The sequence below is a fragment of the Agelaius phoeniceus genome, chromosome 12, assembly GCF_051311805.1.
Source record: "Agelaius phoeniceus isolate bAgePho1 chromosome 12, bAgePho1.hap1, whole genome shotgun sequence".
NCBI classification, from domain to species: Eukaryota; Metazoa; Chordata; class Aves; order Passeriformes; family Icteridae; genus Agelaius; species Agelaius phoeniceus.
Genome location: NC_135276.1, coordinates 9,440,142 through 9,459,845, shown reverse-complemented (window position 1 = coordinate 9,459,845; position 19,704 = coordinate 9,440,142). Strand labels below are relative to the sequence as shown.

Here is a 19,704-nt window from a genome sequence, read left to right as displayed (position 1 = left end):
GAGAGCATGAGCTCCTGGATGTGTATAGCAAGAAAATTCTGTGGATTTTCTCTGCAGATCTCTGTGGTTCTTATAACCATGAATGAATTAAGTTTATCTCCACATTTTCTGATTTTTTTTTCTGTTTTGTAAATTCGGAAAGGCAAGGTTGAATAATATAGCCTGTTCCATGCTGGACAATTTTGGAGGAGCCAGACATAAAGCCCTGGAAACCTCAGACCTTTTATTCCAAAGACCTTCACGTGTTCACAAGGTGACATCCCTGTCCCCACAGGAGGGTGGTAGGAACCCCTGCTTCCTGCTGCTGTATGGAGAGGCTGGAGCACAGGGGCCATAAGCTGTGAGCACAGGGGCTGTGAGCGTGGCCATGGCACAGCTGGCTGTGCAGGAGCAGCGTCCTCAGGGACAGCACAAGCGGCCACCCCTGCCTGGCCCTGCCGGGCTGGGGAGCACATGCCTTTGTAAGCAGGGCAGAGCCCTCAAAATAGAAACAGAATGCTTGTGTAACATGTAGGCAAATAATTTTTTTTTCTTTTGTTTTCTCTCTGAAATATCTTGTCAGAGATTTTCTTTGCTGGTGGGAAGAGATGTCTGATCCAGCCCCTTTGATTTTCCCCTGCTGTAGTGGCTGCAGTGGAGCATAGTTTGGGGTCTGAGCACAGACTAGCTCCGTTGCCTCCTGTAAGTGTCGCTAGCATCCAGAGGAACTGACTGTTTTTCAAAGCAAGAGGGATGCTGCACTGGAAAGGGCAGGGTATAAGCATTATTTAAAGAAAATAGTGGAGCTTGATCAGCCTCAGTTTTAAAGAGCTCATCGAGGGTGCTGTACAGCATCCTTTTAAAAGTTCAGTCTCTTCGTTTGCTTGGGAAGACTGAAGTGGGGATGCTTGTCCAGACATAACAGTATATGCCTGAGTGTTTTCACAAGAAATGTCTAGATCATTAAATATAATAGGTCTCAGCTGCAGTTTTGATCACTGAAGCATGCACACAATTCATCACAGCAAATTAGGTACGTCTTTGTAACTTATCTTTCTGCAATTTGCTGGCACTTCTAGAGAGCTGAAACTTATATTGGATGTGCTGCAGAAGCCATTTCAGATAAAATATTCTGTGTTTATTGTTGGAGAACAAGGATTCCCTAATAACAAAAACATGGAGCAGTGTATGTTTCTGCTCCTGCATCTTGCAGAACCAGCAGTAGTACCAGTAGAGATCCCCAGCCACATTCATTATTTATATATTTCAGTGAATTTCTTGTCTGCAGTAAAAGAGATATAAGCTTCAACATCAGTCTGTGCCAAATTCTATGCTACAGCCCATTCAGAAACCTGAGGCAGCCATGGTTCTCAATCATTACACAGCCCATTTATCTGATTGGAGTTTTGTCCTCTCTGCCTTGCTGAAATGTTGCGTGTTCTTTAAAAGCTGAGTTTGACCTTTGGAAAGAAAAGGCATTTGCTATTTTAATTTTAGGGGTTTTTTTTAGAGAGAACCTGAGCCTACTTAAATGGAAATTGGCATTGAAAAGCAGCAGAGTTATTGAAAAGCATTTACTTTATTACTAGAAGAGAACAGACGCTAGTGGACTCAAAAATTACATTTCAATGGACTCATCAGTTTCAGTCACTAGTTAGTCTGTGAACAGATGGATATATTTGTAGCAGTTAACATGAATTTATGCCCTGGAATTTTACATTTGCCCTAAGAGCTCTGCTATCTTAGTTGCTGCGTTGAAGGGTTTGGAGATTCGTTTTATTTTTTGGAAAAAAGATATGTTTGTTTCTAATTGCAGAGATTTCTTACATCATAGAAATCGCCTCAGATTTCAGAAACATGAATGATATATAGCTTCTATGTAAGGAAAATGTTGTAAAAGAATCCCCAGTACAGCTGCTGCAGAAAAAATAAACATCTCAGCCTAAACCTAGATAAACCCCTGTGGACTGAGAAAATAATTTTCAATAACCAGATATTTTTAACTCTGTGTATGAAGGTAGTAATCACAGTCACCTGTATTTGCATCTAGGGTCTGCCACAGTCTAATTGCTTGTCTCTTTCCACCCCCGCCCCACTAAATTTTAAGGCTTCTGGTTAACTGAGCAATGCATTAAGCACTCCATCTCCAAAACAGAAAGAAATACTGCCCTAGCCTCTACCATGTGGCATCTTTAGGTTTCAGGGATTTCGTTTAAATCTGAAATTTATGTCCAGGAGAAATAAATTATTAGATTGTAAAAGCAGCTGGGGAGGGAGTAAATATAGTCTCTTTTGTCCTCTATATCATTTCCCCAGGAAGATAATAAATGTGTGGCAAGCGTCTTGTGTTTCCTCTGTCATACAAATGTTGTGTGTGTGCTGTATTTCAGATGTGAAGCTTAGACTCCAGACAGGAAATCCTGGAGTGATACTGTACTGCTGTTGCCTACTGCTGTGGTGCTGGTGGAGGCCCCATCACTTTTACTGCTTAGAAGGAATTTGAAAAATAATTTCATGAAGAAATTTAAAAGCCCTTGTGTGTACCCCTGATTTCCAGAGTAAGAGATTTAGGGTGTAATCCTAGGGTTTATCTCCTCAGCCAGTGAAAGGCAGCAGGAGCAGCAGCCTTGGCTGCTGGAGAGAGCTCAGGATAGGGGTCCTGCCCTGTGACCCCACCCCAAGGGCCGATTTTCCCAGGGGGATTTTAAAGACTGTAAGAGAAACTACTATTAATTCCTGCCTTACCTGTTCTCATTCTTCTGTGAGGTCAGATACATGGAGCAAGCATGATGAGCGGCCAGGAAAAAAATTTGGTCTGAGAACAGCAAAAGGATAAGGAATGGTCAGAAATTCAGTGGTCTACTGGCTTTTCTGCACCTGGCTGTGTGTATAGGGCTGTCACTGCCTGCACCTCCATGCTCCTGTCAGGAAGGCTGTCAGTATTCTCAGTCCAGCCCAGGGATCTGAAAAAAAGCCTGGAACAGCCTTGCTGTTTGCTTCTTCTGTTGTTCCTTCCAGAGAAGTACATTCAATCATATACTGTTTGCCTAATTATACCCTGCTTTAACACTGTATTTTGAGAGTAGTTTTATACCTCCCTTTGACCAGAGGAGAAAGGAAAAACAATTCAGAATACAGCTTCTTTTCATGTTGTGCCTGTTCTGCTTATGTAAAATGAGAAGGGGGTGGGAGTGTTTGGTGCAGGGGAGTGTATATGTGCAATGACCCGACCTGGGCAGTAATCACCAATGTTCCCTTCATGTTAATGGAATAACTTATGAGATACTAAACTGTCTATCCTCAGTAAGGTGATGGGGCTTTGTTGGAAAAATCTAGATGACAGAGTGAGATGGTATGTGCTGATGGGATCAGTGTAGAGACAGCTCATGGCTCTGTGCAAGGTCAGCTTGGGTTCAGCAAGGCTCTGTCACCCCAGCTCTGCATGAGCCAGACCAGATTTGGCAGCAGCAGTCCTGAGCTTATCACTCAGCTGTGCTCGAGCTGATGCACTGCAGAGTGTGTTGTGTGTCTTCTGTGCCACATCCTGGGCAGGCAGTATGGACACCCAGAGGTCACCTCCATGCAGAGCCTGTCCCCAGACCCCCATTGCTGTGGCTCTGCACCAAGCAGGAATGGCCAAAGCAGTGCCCACACTGTGCCAGCCCTGGGGGAGAGCTCCTGCCTGACCACCCAGCCTCCTCATTTGTTTCTGCTGCACAGTTAAACCTGAATAAAGTGCCATGGGCATTGAGGTTTGGCTGTGTATGGCATATGTCATCTGTGTGTTACATTACTGTGTCTCCAAAAGGAGCAGTGAGGTTGTTTAGAACGTATTTACTTCTGAAAAATGTGCCTCCTTTGGGGCTGGCACATGCTCTTAGTCTTTGCATGAAATCAGGATTGTTTAAGATGTGGCATCTTGCTGTTAAAAAGCATATTTTCCTGAGACCAGTGACGCTGTTGTAATGGAGTAGCAATGGCTGGAAAATCCCTTTTAACCCAGTTGTTTTGTACACATACCATAGCAATGTTGCCTTCCTGGTTTGTCCTGTGATGTCTTCGAGGAAAAGGCTCATGTTGGTGATGTTTTGTCCCCTCTTTTGCTTATAAGAACAAATTGGGCATGGCTCTTTCACACTCCTAGCTCCTCCAGGGTTAATTCCTTGTGGCAGTGGGCAAAGCACAGCCCTGTCTGCAGATTTCTGCTCTGCTGGTGGCATCTACACTAATGGGGCAGCATGTAAAGCACTTTTGTAACTATGGCCTTCCTATTTTATAGCAGAGCTACTTGCATTGGAGGATTTTTATTCCCCTTTTGAAATTAGAAACCAGCAATAACAACCATTATGTCCAAGGCAACAGGTCACTGACCAGCTGTTTTGTCAGCCCGAGCAGTGTGTGGGTGCCATGTGACAGGAATATTTATCTGCCCCTGAGAAAAGTGTATCCACATAACACAAGGCAATACAATTTGTCAGATCAGTATCCCATTAGAGGGAATTTTACTTTAGTTGCTGCTTCTTAAAGGAATTAGTGGTCAAAGGGCTGTGGTCCTACTGCAGGCAGGTGCTGCTTGTGTCAAGTCTGGCTGTCCACACTTGCTCACTTGGCCCAAGGAACTTGGATCAGCTGCAGTTCCCATCATTCAGTGGAGGATGTTGCCATGAATGTAAGACCTGTTATGAAGTTATGAATGTAAGACCTGCCCCTGTTAATTTGCATTAAAATTCACAGTTAAGACAGAAATTATTATATACCTGTCATTAATACCAGGAATACCTAGCTGGTGCAGAGGGGAAAAACAACAAAAACTAATCAGAGGGTGTTCAGTGACCCTTGCCATACCAGAGAACAGCAGAGCAAGTTTTAGGTTCAACTCTCAATTTCCTGGCTTTTGTTGATTTATATTCCCATGGAAACAGTCCCTCAATGAAGCTTTGCCCTATGCATTCTAACTTCTAAAGGTGTTATATAAAGTGTTTGCCTTTTGCTCTAAGTTTGTTTTGAAAAGACACCATTCTGGTCCTATAATAAAGACCCAACCAGGAAATCATTTGGTGTTTAGAGGAGTCACACCATGTTCCACAATGATGATTCCAGGCCTCACAGAAGTGAACAATTAACTGGCTTATGTGATATGATTTACCTTAGATCAAGGAGGGATTAATGAGATCAGATTTGGATTGGTTTCTAAGAAATCAACAATTTCATGCTCTTGAGAGGAAAACCTAAGAAAGATTCCTGTAAAATGGTTTACCTCTTGAAAATTATTTTGAAACATTGCTTCCCTGAGTAGGACCTGTAAGCAGACTGGAAACAGGTCAGCACTGGGGTGTGCTTTGGGGTTTTTGGTGTAGCACGGGCAAAGGAGTGTCCCTGTGGGCAGGAGATGCTTTCTCTGGTTGCTGTAGCTTAGGTTTGAAAACAGACTGGGGGTGGGTATTTGCATTGTCAAGGACAGCTTTGGAGGGTCACTTCAGAGGGGCACAGGGCATCAGTGCTGCTGCATGCTGGGTTTGTGCCCCATCGTGGAGGAGCAGGGGTGGCTGTGACCCCAGTGACTGTGGGACCAGCTTCCCAGGAAAACATGGACTGGCCAAGCCCAGGTTACAGCAGCACCACTGTCAGCACAGCACTGTGCTGGGGTCCTGCAAACCATTTCCTGCTCTTGGGATCAGAAATGGCTCTGGAATCCAGTCAGGGAGTAACAGTGGGGCTGAGGCAGTAGTGAAGGTATTCTAAAAATATTATTGTTTCATGCACTTCTGACAACAGTAATTTGTCCCTCTCACTTTATATTTAGGAAGTGTAAGGTTCTTCCCTCAGCTTATTTTTGATCTTGGCATACTGGAGACTACAAGGATGCTGATAAATTTGCATTTCTGAGTGAAATTCTCAGGAGCATGTGGTCCCTCAGGACAGGTATTATTAGCTCCTTGTTTTCATTGGGTGCCTCAGTGAATCACGGTGTGTTTACAGCTAGTTTCTCTAACAGAAGACTCTGGTTATCTCTTAATAATGTATTCCTCAGTGTTTTTTATTTCCAAAGTGCTGTGGTAAGGAGATTTTCCCAAAGGCTTCAGTTTGCTTTTGTGCTTCAGCATTTTACCCAGCATTTTTGGAAGAAGCGTCTAGACTTTTGGTGAGGCATTTAATAGAATACAAGAGGCTATGCTAGGCTTAGGCTGTGCTTGGAGTTCACTTGTATTAGGCTCAATTAGGTTTCTTCTGAGTTTTAGAGAAGAATAGAGATGGCAGATCTAGAAGACTGATGATACAAAATTATTAGTCTCAAGTGGAAAGGGGAAAGCATTTTAGGTGAGTTTTTGAAGTCTGATTAGGACTAAACAACCTGAATTAGAAGAGAAATTAAATTCATAAATCATCTAATAATTCTTAGTGGGTATGAGGAAGCTGATGCTGGGAAAAATAACTCCAAGAAAGGTATTTGTATAGAAAGATATTTTTTCAAACGAGAATAATTGAGAAACGCCCATCAAAATCCAAGAATGGATTGAAATGGGCAGAAGCAGTGTGGTCAGGAGCACACTGAGGTGGGGCAGAACAAAGGCTGGCCGGGTGGGATGCGGGGCTCAGCCAGCCCTGCACACCCACAGCCACAGAGGAAAAAGAGTTATTGAGAAAAAACAGTCAGCATCCAGGTGGGCACGTGTGGAAAGGCTTTGCCCCACTGTAAATGTTATGAATTCCCAACCTTCCCTCGGACAGCAGATGTGGTGCCGGTCCCGGGCACCGGAGGAGCCGGGCGGGTTTCTGGGGGCTGAGGGGGTCCCTGGGTGAGCAGGCACTGAGGGAGGCTGCTCATCCTCCCCAGTGGGTACAGAAACCCCAGGAGAGGCTCAGTCCCGGCACAGATGAGTGTTTGTGTGTCCCAGCACCAGTGAAAGGTGCATTTACCCCTGGAGTAATCACGTGCAAGCATCAGAGTAACTCAGAAGCAGCTATTTCCATTGGAAACGGGCAACTTCGCTTTTCAGCCGACACCAAACCTCCAGGCATATTTTCTTAGACACTCAAAATGATTTTTTCTTTTCCTGGTTCAATAACTTGTAAAGGACAGCTTTCTACCTGCATTTGTTGAAGTGCCATCTCAAAGTGTGCTGACACAGGGACTGACTGACGAATGGCAAGTTATCAGATGCTCAGAGATGAAGGCAGCCGTAACACAGGCAGCCGTTGCCTTTCACAAAGGATGTGCCACCTTTCGTTTGCCTCTCCCTCCATTTCAAGGGACTCTTCAAATAAAGAAGGGACATGTGAACCTGTCTTGCCTGACAATTTTTTTTTTATTGCATACCATGATAACTTGGAGTTCACTTGTTACAAGCATTTTATGTAGTGGGTGAAATACCAAGGGAAAGGAAAGAAGTAATACTGTGCTGCCTGAAAAACTATGATCTAACATATAAATGTCACTGCATAAGTTACCTGAAACAACTGGAAGGGCAATTAACACCTGGTTTTATGGGAAACATTGGTTACCACTATCAGTTTTAATGAAGTGTATTAACTAAATTGTGTTCTGAGTATTCATTCAGCCCTGTTTATGGCACACTCTTGAGTACATTTACTGTTTGTCAGAAGTGCAAACTAGTGAACATATGAGGCTTTAAGACAGGCCATCTGTTAGTCTTAGACCCTTGGATAATTGTCAAACAGTTCTAAAAATAAGCACATACAAACTGCAAGGGGGTGCAAAGGTGATTTTTCTTTAGAGTCTGATAGCAAAGGGAAAGAAGAAACCAAAAATTAAAATTAAAAATAAACACTTTACCCTGTAAAGCAAGCTTGCTCTCCTTTCTTTCTTTCTTTTCCACTTTCTCTTTCCTTTCCCACCCTCCTCCTTCAGTGTATCTTTTTTTTTTTTTAATAGTTTTTTCCCTCTTGCTCTTCTGGGTCATGGCATCCCTTGAATGCCTCTCCAGTTTAGGATTAGAGCAGCACCAATTTAAGGCTCACAGCTTTCTGTAGAGAGCATAATCTCCAATGGTTAAAGCACAGGTCATCTTGTGTCCTCTGCCTAAAGTAATCCTTTTATAAAGTCAAGGCATAAAGATTTTTATCTTTATGGATTGCTGTTAAAGGGAAGTAGTACCTGTGTACATACATGTCTATGCTTATGGATATGTAATGAGTAATAACAGCTGAGAGATTTATTTTTGGACCAGTTTGAATTCAAAAGATGCAAAACATTGAAAAAAGATTGCTGCAGATGGTATTTCATAAATATTTAGACACTCTAGCTTCTGTTTGTAGCAATTTGGAGGTTTTGTTGTGTCTTTTTTTATATATATGTTCAAATGTGAGACAAACCTTTGCTTCAAGTCAATGCCTGAATCTGAGGTTTAGTTTTTGTCTGGCAAGCTGTGCATGTTGGCAGTCAGTGGAGGCATCACTTCTCCTGTTTCTGTGCTCTGTAAAGGGAAAAGGAGAGAGAATGGGGAGGAGGAGACACTGTCCCAGTGGTCCCCAGCCATGACCCCGATCTCTGGGCTTAGAATCAGAGCCTGAAGGGGTGATGGAAACCTGAACAGAGTGGGGAGAGGCAGAGAGAAACTACCTGGGCTCTTACCTGGGAATGGAGGACCCCCCACACCCTGAGAAAAAATATTGTGATTAATAGGTCACCCAATGGCTAATTACCAGTTAATTTTCATGTTGGCCAATTGTCACATGAATCTATTATCTCCATAATTCTTATTGAAATTATTTAAGGAATGGTTTCTGTTCATTTCAGTGGCATTTGGAAGGGGAGAGAGGCTTTGTAGCCTTTCATTAGAGTCCCAGTCTCTGTGTGACACTGCAGAATTTTACCTGGGGGTGGGGTATCACCAGCCTTGTTAGGCCATTTCTTAACCTTTGTATAACATATGGTCTTTTAGGGGTATGTGCCCATGCACATATACAGTGTATTTGTAAATGGCTGATAGAAAATGTCTAAATCCATAACAGCTGCACAATGGCACTGTAGACTGGATGTGTTATGGCCCCAAACCATTATCACACCCCTCACAGTTGCATTTTATTTTTTTCACCTGCTCCTGTGTAGTACACCTGTGACTTGTTGGCAGTGAGTGCCATTGCAGTGTGGGAGACTCCCAGCTTGACTGCCTGGCTTGGAGCTTCGCTCCATCATGTGCTGCTTTTTGTGTGTGTTTTTTCTCTCGATCTTTATATAGCTTGTAAGAGTTCTTTGAACTGTTGTAAGTGATCATCTTTCAAGCCTGATGCTTTCCTTCTTGACACAGAGCTCTGAAAATGGAGATTGTCATGCCAGTGTTTTCATAATCATGCATGTAAAAAACCAGAGAAATATTCATTGTGGATGTCCTGCACAAATGGCTTGATCTGCATCCAAAGGGCAGGCAGGGGGTGTCTCCAGGGAAGATCTGGAGAACAATCAATATCTACATGGACAATAATTAACCATTCTTTAAAATCTTTTTATTTCCTGCAAAACCCATCACCCAGTTCCTTGATCACAGACACTTCCATAAATGGTTCATTTGAGGATTGTGCAGCCAGTAGAAAATTCTACTTAAACACTGCAACAGCCCCGAGACTTGGGGTAGTTGCATTTTTCCCACTGATATAGCTAATGGAGTTGCTATCCATTTTGCATGATTATTAAGAAAAGAGATTTTCCAACCTTATCCTATAAATAAGCTGTGACTTACTTGATCTTGACAGGTGACTTAGTGCTGCTGTAGAGTTTTCCAGCTGCAATAATGTCTCAGAATGATGTATTCAGTGGGGTATCAGCTGTGAGCTGTGCGGAAACCAGGGGGTCTAACAGGAGCTGGGAAGAACCATTTTTCCTGTTCAGCTTCCAAATGATGTCGTGCCTCCTGCTGGCCCCAGACGGGCACGTGTATGGATGGCCTTGGAGCTGCTAGGCATGTGCACACACACAGGAGTGTTCCTGGAGGGCCTGCATTTTTGTGGCTGCTCTATTTTCCTCTGGAAACCACCATTAGGGCTTTTTTTTTTTTTCCCTAACTATAATTTCTGGAGTTGAAAAATCACACCCGTGCTGTTTTCAGCCAGCCCACCCTCCTGCTGGAAAGGTGGGTGAAGTTTCCTGAGGCTGCTTAGGTAGCAGCACTCCTGTAGTATCACATGTTCCAAAGCACTTGCTTCCTTCTGGTCTTTATGATTTCTGTCTCCTGCCTGGAACAGCCCAGTGGCTCCATTGGGGTCAAAACTGTTCCTACTAAGGCACTACATTCTTAATACTTGATTTTCAATTGCTCCCAAAGTCTAGTCAGCCAGGAGAATTTTCTGTGTCTGGGCATGCAAAAAAGTGCCTAACAAAGGTATTTGAAAAACCATGGGTCAAATATAGAAAACACACATGTGAGAGAAGAGACATAAGCCCCGAATGGGTGAGATGCTTTCTGACATCTGCAGAGCACAATTCCAATGAGCTGCAGATGCACAGGGCACAGGGAGTAGAAGCAAGAAGATAAGAAATGACAATTGCTAGTAATAGGAGACAAGTTGCCAGACTAGTTTTTTGGAAGGCATGTTTTGAAATACATTTTAGTATGTGAGAAACCTATATGGGTTGCAGAGGATACAGAGAGGTTCTCATGGGACTTTCAAACACACACAGTGGTGGTTATTTAGCCTTCACCCAGTGTTCACTGGCACCTGGGTGTGCAGGACTTGGCATTTGTGCCCATGGCTTGAGCAGGATGTGCTCAGAAAGGCAGGGGAAGGATGCAGAGCACACAGGCTCTCATGTCCATAGGCATTACAGACCTGTTTGTGAGGCCCTGTGTAAAATGAGGCTCTGTCTCTTAACTGCATGGTCCAGGCACTAGCCAGCATATTGATTGTCAGTAATGCATACCTGGGGAATAAATGGTACATTCACAAGATACTAAGACAAAATTAAGATTTGCATATGAAAAATGTAATTTTTTAACTCCTAGCCCTATGGCACAGCTGATTTCTCAGCTCCTGCCTTACCCAACTCCAAATGGCTGCAGTATTTGAATACAATCTGTTTGTTCCTTTGACAAATTCTGATCCCAAACCCAGTGTATTTCTTGTATTGGGAATGTTCAGAACATGTTATTAGCTGATGTTTGAAGAGGGAGGGCTCGCAATAAAAGCTTCATTATCAGATTTAGAGCCACATACCATTCCTTTATTGACCTGCCTGGTGTAATCAATGCAGCAGCCACGCAAGTTTGAAATCATGTTCCCTGACTGTGGGCTGTGTGTCATGCATCCAGTGCTGATTGTGCATTATCTTTTAAATGATACTGCCTAACTAAGTATGGATTTGTCTACGACAAATAGCCCTTCTTTCAATTTGAAGATGGTGAACCTTTTGGGTTTTTTATTGATATTCAGGATGACCTAAAAATAGAATCGTAATGAAGTGCACAAGGAATGGCCATTGTTAAAATGCTGAGGAGTGTGTGAGCACAGAGGAGCCTGTGTATTCTTTCACATTTTCATGCTTCCCCAGCTAGGCTTAGTGGGCAAGCTTCTTGTCAGTGCTGCTATTGTGTGTGCAGGGCTCCATCCATCCTCCTCCATAAAGTCATTGTTAGACTTGAGAATAACATCCAGCACTGCAAAGGTCACTCCTTCTTAAGGCCAGGAAAATTTCCATGTATATCAAAGGAAAAATCCATTGAATTTTGTGTTTGGTGGTGTTAATTTGGTAGTCTAAAAGCAAAGCAGTTCCAGCCGTCAATTCACGAATTTCTGATTTGTGGGTCTGTATATTCAGTGTCACAGGCAGGGGATTCTGAGAAGGCTGGTTCTGTGCTGAACAGTGACTCTATGATTTCCCAGCTGGGATTTCGTTCGCAAGGGCTCCATCCGTGCTGCTGCCCCTCTCCCGCCGCCCGGGCCGGCACCGCCGGGAGCCGCGGCCGTGGTTCGGGAGCTGCGGCCGTGGTTCGGAGCTCAGCAGCGCTTGTGACACCTGGCGGTCACGGCTTGGGAGTGCCACAAACGCGCCACAGCCGCTCCGCTCTGCCGCAAACGGGGTCACCGCCGCCGGCCCGCACCGCCCGCCGCCCACCAGCTCTTTCCACGAGCGATCTCCATCGGGGAGATGTCATCTCTGGATAAAGCGGGGGATTGCTCTTTTATCCTGATCACGATGTGATAGCATAGAAGGACCAGATGATTTATGAAAAGTTAAAATATCGTACTTTATTTTAAAGCTTCATCACTGTAAATAAATAATTAGATTCAAAATTCATTTTGTGTTTAAAAACTTATTCTTCAAGCTGGCGGACTTGCCCGGCTCTGTTATTAGGCAGATGGAGACTAGGGAAATTGCTTAGGCTTGAAATAGCACAAATGAATTTTTATATTTGGGGATGCTGGGAACTCAGCTCAAGAAAACCTCACCATGAACCACTTCTCTAGTTGCTCAAATAATTGGATAATCATACAAATAAAGCTAGGCTTATGTGTAAGACTGGGGTTTTAGTCAGAACACAAAATGTGGGTGAATCGGTACTGCTCTAAAAATACGCTTCCGAGGTTGGCTCCAGGATTTATTGGCTCTTACACAAAATGGCAAGACAGGTCAGCATCCTCTGATGTGAGATACTGTGATGACATTGAAGCTATTACAAATCTACCAAAAGGAAAAAAGGGAACAAAAGAGACTCTAAACAGCTGAAAGAAATGTATAGAGAAAAGTATATTCTTTAAAGAGATTTAACTTCTGGGTTACGTGTCCAGCCTTTTTTCTGCTGGGAATATTACCCTGGTGCCTGAGCTGGCAGTTCAGCTGTTATTGCCGAAGTATTTCTTGGACTGAGAAGTGTGTGTCACAATCTGGTGTCTCTTGCTGCCAGTGCTTGCACCCGGTACGAGTGCGAATAAAAGAGTAAAATATGGCAAGGGTTCCCTCACGATTCACATTTTTATTTTTTTAATTGTTACAGTGAAGGGAATCCCTAAAGGCAGTTTTTTTGCCCATGAAGTTACCATTTTCTTTATAGGTATTGAAAGGAGACAAAAAAAAAAAAGGAAACCTTCATGACTATACTTGGCTTGTAGCATTTTTTTTTCTAAGTTCATGCCAGCATTAACAGATCTGTCAGAACAAAGCAAATATGTCATATTGGCAGCTGTTACTTATGAGTACTTTTACTTTATTGCATTTTGTTTTGTAATAATTGAGAAGCTTTTATGTTGAGCTCTGCATAAATGGTACTGAGTGGGAGGGTATGGGCATGCTTTCTATTATTCTGCCCCTCATGCATGTCTCCTTTTTTCGTCTTTCCAGAACCACACATTGAGCCAGCACGCACAGTGAGCCACTGGCACTACAGGACACCTCTCTGCAGAAGACTTGACGGTGGCACAGTGGGGAGGACCATTTGAACATTACATCCAATCAAAGTGTCATTTGCAACCCAGATGTAAAACTCTAATGATTTGGCCATGAGGCGCTGCTATTATAAGCAGCTGGAAATGAATATTAATGGAAGAGATTAAAAGTATTCCATGCTCAGTATTTTTTATTGTCCTGCTTCAGCTAGTGTACTTTAGAGCTTCTGCTTCTGACTGAATTTATAGTGTTAGATAAATCTGCTTTGATGCTGTTGCCCTTTGTTGCTTCTTGTATTATATTGATAGTTAAAGATTAGGTGTGATTTTTTTCTTTTTTGTTAACTGCTTTTTAATTGCAATTTTAGGTAACTGTGCATTGTGATGTGATTGCTTGGCTATTGTCTGAATATTTCTTTTTAATTTTTTAATTAAAGACTAATGCTTTGATTGGATTTGCCAGTTCACCGGACAGTGATTAAAACTATGTAATGAATATAATCGGTTTCAGTGCAACTGGATGGTCTGCTTTATAAATGTGACTTAATCTGATTGCAATAACTAGTACAGTTCAATAAAGGGAATACATGAGCTTAGTGTCAGAGCTTGTCTGTCTGTCAGTGCCCCCTGCATTGCTGCTGCTGCTGCTGGGGTGGCTGAATCTCAGTGATCACTCACCTGATGGCACAGAGCACTCTGCAGCCCAGGAGGAGGGAAAGCAAAAGCCATGGTTCTGTGTCTGGTATTGTGTTTGCTTCTGGATGTGCCTCCCTGGCTCCACGGTAGGTTGAGGTAAGAACATGTACTATGAGAAGGTATTGCTAGCTCATAATACTCATTAATATTTTAAATTTTTCAGCAAGAATAGAAGAACCAGACCTATAGCTGCCTTGCCCATATCTCTGTGCTCCTTTGTTTCAATACAAAAAAAAAAGTTTCTGCATTGTATACAAATGCACAGATACTGGATCAGGCCTTGCTGACCATGGTAGGAGGCTGCATATTTTACCCACCCCAGACCCCCAGGTATTGTAGCTCTGTGTAAGTGCCAACAGAGCCAATTGCCAGGCTTTCTTTTACTCTTTTTAAACTTATCTTCTGGTAAGGAGGTCAGGGAAACAGTCATTTTAAGGACCATGGACACCTCTGGAAAGTTCGAAAGATGTAGTTCTCCTGGTGTCTCTGGCTTGAGTGAATCATAATCATCATAAATATTCAGCAGTTGTGACAGCTGAAATGATGTGGTTACCCATTCCCACAAAGTACAAGGCTTTGCAAGACTGTGGAGTGGGAACATGCACAGTCAGAGCCTTTCAAAATCGCTGCACTGAACTAGAGCACAACTGGTTGTCGTTGGGCCATGTCTGGGCTTGGAGCATGTAAGTGATATTTTGTAGGAAATATGTTTTCATGGACATATAGTCAATGCTTAAATTAGTTTATATAGTGAGCTTTTTTACAAGTGCAAGGGTGGCACAGCTTGTTGATGCTGCAGCCCATGTTTTCAACAATTTAGATCCCTGCTGATGTTGACAGTGCTGTTGTACACACACGGTTCCTTCAGAACAGTAAGGGAAGGCTACAATCAGAGCACAACTTCAGGCACAACTCAAGTGGGGTCATCTTTACAGCAGGAAGCACCAGAGCAGTCCTAACTTAAGAAAAGTTACTATTCCCCCCCCCAAAAAAGAATGTCCTGTTTGAGACAAATGGTTTTTATTCTGCTGAAATAGCAATGCTAGAATGGACAGTCAGAGTTTAGGCTCAAATGTGGCTTGTGATAAATTTACGAACCCTAATATAACAAAACTAGGAATGACTTTTCTTAATTCCAAAGAGGACAGTTCTGTTTGCATCTAGATTATTCTTAGCTCACTGTTTCTTCATCAAAATCACACTGAAAAGATCCATTTCTAGAGAAGAGCATTAACTTTCAACCTGATTATTTCTCTCTAAACCACAGAACAGATGTTTACGGGCTGAAAAATTAGTTAATGAAATCACCAATTCATTATTCCTGTTCATAATAGAAGCATGTTCCTAACTCAATTTTATTACTTTAAGATGGGAAATGGGAAAGTGTCTTGCAGTACAGGCTCATAGATGCCTTTGCTCATACATGCCTTTGCAAGAAAACCTGGGGATGTACAGCAGCTGCTGCGGAAAGAGCTCATGTGCCATCTTCTCCATGCCAAAGAAAGGAAGCAGGTTCTTACAATGGAGATACTGAACAAGGAGGCTCTTTGCCTGACACTGGTTTGAAATGATGCTGGATCACTTCTGGGCAAGCCTTCAGAAATGAAAAAGACATAGGTTTCTACCTTCAGGAAAAGGCACTGCATTGTGAATCCCAAGAGCTGAACTGATGTTTCCATGCAGCCCGGGGAGCTGCCTTAGTAGTGCTGTACTGAAGCTCATGCCTTTGTCTGAGCATCTCCCTGCTGACTAGTTAAAAGGAGGTGCACAGTCACTGTGCTGAGATGGGGAACTCCCCACGTGGGGATCCTGTTTGGAGCTGCATATATTCCCCACGTTAGTGGGAATTTGGACGTGGGTCAGGGTGCTGGGAACCTGCTCATGTTTCATGTATCCCAAACCCTGACCATGCCAAGGGCAGGGGCAGAGTAAAAGGATAGTTTGATTTTCCACCTGGCCTTTGAAATGTAAGTGTAGGTACCCAGTTTGTGGCAATTGGGAGTGGGGCTGGGCCCAGCCTCATCCCCAATGAGCTGTAGCTGTGAGCAGCACTGACAGCAATGAGCCATGGAGTGCCCAGGGGCACTGACCAACACCAAAGGGAGCAGAGGGCACTCAGGTGCAGGGCATGAACAGTGAGGGGCACACAGGTGCAGGGCATGAACAGTGAGGGGCACACAGGTGCAGGGCATTAACAGGAGGGTATAAAATGTTGGGCTAAAGAACAAGAAAGGCAGATGCTTGCAGCCTTCTGAAGTGATAGGGTGTTACTCTGTATGGCTGAATGCTTAAAGCCTTCTGCTACGGTATGGTGGTACTCTGTGTATTGTGGCTGTCTCAACTGCAACATGTGCTGTGACAGGTAAGTGAGTGGCTCCATGAGTGAGGGCTGGGGTCCTGCTCAATCCTCTTCATCTCTTTGGGCATATGAGCCTCACTCATGAGCAGCCCAAATCAGGTTGGAAAAAGGGGCTGGACTGTGCCCCTGGGTCTGGGAAAAATAGCTGTGGTCCTCTTCTGCTCTTACAGTGTTTGGGTAATATTTGAACACCAATGGACCAATGCCACTTCTTAAATATATTTCTTTCCAAAGACAATATGGGCAAATGTGCAGAAGGCTTGCCATGAATCTACTGGGTTATTTTGTGGTATTTTTGAGATAACTAGGCCCATATGAACAGTCATCATTACAAGGAATGTTGCTGCCTTGATAACTGCTTTCTTAGGGGCCAAAGAAATCCTGTTTAGGGTGTGGGGGTGAAAGCTGCTGCAAAGAAGCAGAGGGAGAGCTGCCCACTTTTCTGTTCCTGCCATGGAGCTGTATCTGTGACACACTGGACACCTGCAGCTCACAGAGGTGATCCTTAGCCTATGCCAGGGTGCAGGACTGGTGTCTGACCCTGTTTTTGAGGGCCTGGAGCCTTGCCAGGCAGGGCTCTGGGGGGCAGAGCTCTGCAGCACAACGTGGGGCCTTTGTCTGGAGTTTCCTGTGCTGCTGGTGCCACAGGGGAGCAGGAGCAGAGCAGCCCTGCACTGGTACAAAACAGCTTTGCTGCCATAGTTGCAGTCACACCAGGGAGTGCTTTGCCAGGGTAGTATATAGTTCCTGTATCCGTTAAAAGCTCCTAGGGAAAACAGAGCCTAACTGCAGGTGGAAAAAAGATAATATCACAGCTTCTGGTACATGTCTGAGGTTTCACCCCCTTTTTCTTAGTGGCCAAGAAGTGCTGCTGAAAACATTTGGAAAACAGTCAGAAATGTTGGCTCCAAAGGCAGCTATATTTCAATAGCTATGACGCATTGAAAACAGGCTGGAGAGCCTTTCCATCATCCCTGTGATGTTTCCCTGCCTATCTGTGTAACCTGCAGCTCCTGTGTGGTGGTGCAGACAGGGGCTGGCACAGGCTGTTCAAGGTGTGGGCTATGTGGATCACTCACGGGTAAGTGAAAACCAGAATTGCTGAAATTCTGGCTGAAGATGGGCTTTAGGCAAAATGTCACTTTATGATCCTAGTGGCATTAGGACCAGTACAGTGTTGGAGATAATGAATAATTCTAAATTTGCAATGAAATGTCATACAGACAGTTTAATATCTTCATATTTAGAAAAATACTGAAATGTAAATTAATATAAACAATAGATTAACAAAGGACTTGTATTTGTAGCAGTCCCTGTATTTGTAGCCCTTATGCACTGAATGATCTTTGCATTTAGCTTCACTACATACCCACACATCTAAAACACATGAAGATACTTAGTCAAGAAGTAGCAACCAGCACCTATTATCTGTGTAGGCTGCTTTACACATTTGTGTTTTATTTGATGCTTGTGTATGTTCTTGTTCTGACCCACCACCTTCAGCAAGGATCACCACCTTCAGTCAGGTGCCTCAAAATCTTGGAAAAAGCAATGTTTAGCCAATTACGTCCCAGAAGAAAGGCAGACAAAAGATGTTTGAGGATGATTCGAGAGAGTGGGTGACTGATCACTTTGTGCTGAACATCTTTGAGTGGATTGGGCAAGATCACCCTACTGAGCAGGGAAAAGTCAGGGAGCCAAGGGGCATGTTCCTCCACAACCTGACTGCCCTCCCAGTGGCATTAAGGGAAATTCTGCTCTGTAAATCTGCATGTTGCATGTCCAAAGTGTACATGTTAGTCTATCTGACCAATGTCTAAGAGTAGACTGGGGTTTGGTGTGTTTATCAGGCTTTTAATGTGTAAAACTCTGGTGTGAACAGTGAAAATTTTTCCCATGGTCTTTGTAAATGGTTTCTGTGCTTTGGCTCACACCCTAAAGCAGGGAGGTTTCTGCAATCCTCTCTCCTCCAGAAGCACAATCTAGGTTGGGTAGGGGTGCTGTGTCCCTGTGGAATCCCCTGCTGTCAGGGATCAGTCAGGGCAAGAACAGCCCCTGCAAGTGCTGTCCTGGCTGCGAGCATGAGAGCCCAACGTGTGTACGGCCACAGAAACCCAGATGGTGAGAGCTGCCACAGCCACAGGGCTTTGGAGCCAATACGAGTATGGTGTGCTCTTCATTGCTTTGTCTTTTTCCTTTTTTCTCATGTTTGCCCCCTGTGAAATGCTTTGTTCTTAGTTTTGTCTGTTTTTATTACATTGCTGCTGTCCTAACAACTGTGAGGTCCCTCTACTGCAAGTGGAAGAATATGCCTTTTGATCTGTGTATTTGTGAATTATTGTTACTTTCCTGACAAAAAGGAGCACCAAGCAGCATCTTGGCAGATTAGGTGACAGAGGGAGACAGGAGGTGTCCAAATGAGAAACACGGAGCACCCTGAGAGAGAGACAAGACGTTGACTGATCACCTCTCAGGCAGCTCCAGAGGAGCGCGGCGTGCGCTGCCCTGAGAGCCAGCTCAGTTCAGCCCTCAGAGATTGCCCTTTGCTGCGGGAAAAAGGGAAGCGTTCCCTGGGGGTGCCAGGAGGAGGGGGCCGGGGCCGGCTTTGTGCGGAGCTGCCCCTCGTCGGGCCCCGCTCGGCCGGCCCTGCCCTTGCCCGCGGCTGTCCCCTGCCTTTGTGTCCTTCTGCCGTCCGCGGCCATCTGTGTCCCCGCGGCGGGGCCGCTCCCTCACGGCCCCATTGTCCCCGCGCCGGGCCGCGCCTCGGCCTCCCCTCACGGCGGGGGCGCCGCTGAGGCGCTTCGGGGCGGCTCCCTGGATTTTGTAAATCGGAATTTTGGTTCTCTTTTCTGGAGCGGGCGAGCTCCGTGCCGGACGCGAGCTGCCGGGGGCTCGGGCAGCGCTCGGCTCGGGGGGGTTTTGCCACCCTGTGACATCTGTGGGTGTCACAGCTGCCCTGTGACAAACATCACGCTTCAACCCTGCTTCGGAGTGCTCTAGGGACATCAGTGCCCCCGGGTAAGGTGATGCTGTGACGGCGTTTTCACCGTTTTACCCACACTTGGCTCTTAACTGCTTTGTCTGTATAGCACAGTGCAGTCAACCTGCTCGGGCAGGTTGGAGGGGCCGTGCTGGGTATTACTCAACTGTGGGAGAATGTACAGACCAGCTTTTCTGGATTTTGCCTCTCCTGATATTCCCAAGTACGTGTTGGTGTTTAAAGCCCTGTACAGCACTGATGGTATCCTCTAAAAGAAGAGACTAGAGAGTTAGTGAGTGCATGGTAGGACTCTGTGTGAGAAATCCTGCTAGATGAGGCCTCCCCTCTTGAAAAA

General features: G+C 44.5%; 1 protein-coding gene across 10 annotated transcripts in view; it reads left to right on the top strand.

Annotated features, from left to right (window-relative positions):
- ZNF423 (zinc finger protein 423) overlaps positions 1 to 13,905 on the top strand; it is a 282,260-nt gene extending 268,355 nt beyond the window's left edge. For all 10 annotated transcript variants that reach the window (XM_077185134.1, XM_077185130.1, XM_077185131.1 and 7 more), the window contains one exon: positions 13,271 to 13,905. In XM_077185134.1, coding sequence (XP_077041249.1) covers positions 13,271 to 13,300 — 30 coding nt within the window. In that variant the 3' untranslated portion in view covers positions 13,301 to 13,905. The remainder of the gene's footprint in view (positions 1 to 13,270) is intronic.
- Positions 13,906 to 19,704: the final 5,799 nt, after the last annotated feature.